Below are 1,905 nucleotides of genomic sequence, written 5' to 3' on the forward strand. Positions count from 1 at the left end.
TTAGAATCTCTTCTCAGGTGTTGTCGACTCTCGTTTATTTTTCCTTCGTCCATGCGAAGTGTACAGAGCAAAAGCGTGCTCCGTTGTGGTTAGCACTGCTAGTAGATAAACCCAGTGATGATCCATGGTTGGTGGTGGGTGACTTTAACACCATTATCAGTGCTGAAGATAAGAGGGGCGGGTTGCCTTTCCGAGTTGATGAAGGCGTGGAAATGCGATCATTTATGTCCGAGAGCTGGAGTATTTGATGCAGGTTTCTCAGGGTCATGTTTCACGTGGTGTAATAATAGGGGTGGTCGAGCTCGAATCTGGAAGCACCTAGATAGGCTACTATGTAGCTCGTCTGCGGCCCGAATGGGGATGAATTTTGGGGTCCGACATCTAGGTAAGGAGCCATCGGATCATGCCCTCCTTTTTTTGTCAACATCGACTAGACTTGATAACAAGTTTAGATCTTTTCAGTTCTTAAATGTTTGGACTTCAAAACCCGAGCTGTTGGATGTTATTAGGACGAGTTGGTCTACCTTTTGCCTGGGGCGTTCGTTGCAGTGGTTGGCGGCTAAATTACAGCACGTTAAACGTGCACTCCAACTTTGGTCGCGGGTGCATTTTGGCAATATTTTTGATGTAGTTAAGCAGGCAGAAGAGGTAGTAATGGTGGCAGAGACTGCATTTGATAGTGACAATTCACAGCAGCAATGGCTAGCACTCCAGGAAGCAAGAGCGGTAATGAGACAATCACTTGTCAAGGAGGAAGCGTATTGGAGGCAAAAAGCAAGAATCAAATGGCTGCAGGACGGGGATAAAAACTCAAGGTTCTTTCACATGGTAATGGCAGAGAGATGGGCAAAATTTGTTATACACCGGATCAGGAATAGTTAGGGGGAATGGCTGACGGATGAAGCTCAGATTTCAGCGGAGGCAGTGGATTATTTCGCATCCTTATTCTTCGCCGAACTTTGTCCGGCGTCATGGCACACTTTGGAGGTCATTCCCAAGATTATTTCAAGGGAGCAAAACGATGAGTTGGAGTGTCTCCCCTCGATGGAGGAAATAAGAGAGGTGGTGTTTGCAATGGATGGGGAGAGTGCGGCGGGCCCTAATGGATTCACAGGTAGGTTCTTTACCTTTGCATGGGATGTGGTGAGTCAGAATGTTTTGGAAGCCGTGGTTATTTCTTCTGTGGTCATGAGTTGCCGAGGAGCGTGTCTTCGACTTTGATTGTACTGATTCCGAAAGTATCTTCGCCTCAAGACTTTAGTCAGTTTCGACCCATAAGCCTTTGCAACTTTGTCAATAAAGTCATTTCTAAAACCTTAGCGACTCGATTGGCAAAGATACTGCCAAGTATTATCTCTCCTCAACAGAGCGGCTTTGTTAAGGGCAGGCAAATTTTTGATAATTTTCTGCTGATCCAGGAGTTGGTGTCGGATATTCACCGGAAGAACAGAGGGGGAAATGTGGTTTTGAAGCTTGACATGGCCAAAGCCTACGATAGAGTCTCTTGGCCGTTCTTGCTCCAGGTTTTGCGAAGATTTGGGTTTGGTGAAGTATGGATTGATATGATATGGAAACTTATATCCAATGTGTGGTTCTCGGTAATAGTTAATAGAGCGTCTCAAGGCTTTTTCAAATCTAGTCGTGGGTTGAGACAGGGAGATCCGCTCTCTCCGGCGCTCTTTGTGATTAATGCGGAAGTTCTCTCTCGCCTGCTAAATTCTTTGAGTAACTATTGGGGTTTTACGCCTTTTAGAGTTCCGCGAGGTTGCCTACCTGTTACTCATCTAGCCTACGCAGATGATATTATTATTTTCGCTAGTGGTTTGCGGTGATTTGTGCGGTTGGTGATGAAGGCTCTGGACGAATATGTTTTAGTGTCAGGTCAAAAGATGAATCAGCAAAAGA

General features: G+C 45.6%; 1 protein-coding gene across 1 annotated transcript; it reads left to right on the top strand.

Annotated features, from left to right (window-relative positions):
- The first annotated feature begins 354 nt into the window (after positions 1-354).
- On the top strand, positions 355-882 carry LOC140013444 (uncharacterized). Its single transcript, XM_072062726.1, has one exon. It carries the CDS (start codon positions 355-357, stop codon positions 880-882), a length of 528 nt encoding a protein of 175 aa, XP_071918827.1.
- The last annotated feature ends 1,023 nt before the right edge of the window (positions 883-1,905 follow it).

The sequence above is a fragment of the Coffea arabica genome, chromosome 8c (genome assembly GCF_036785885.1).
Source record: "Coffea arabica cultivar ET-39 chromosome 8c, Coffea Arabica ET-39 HiFi, whole genome shotgun sequence".
Lineage (NCBI taxonomy): Eukaryota > Viridiplantae > Streptophyta > Magnoliopsida > Gentianales > Rubiaceae > Coffea > Coffea arabica.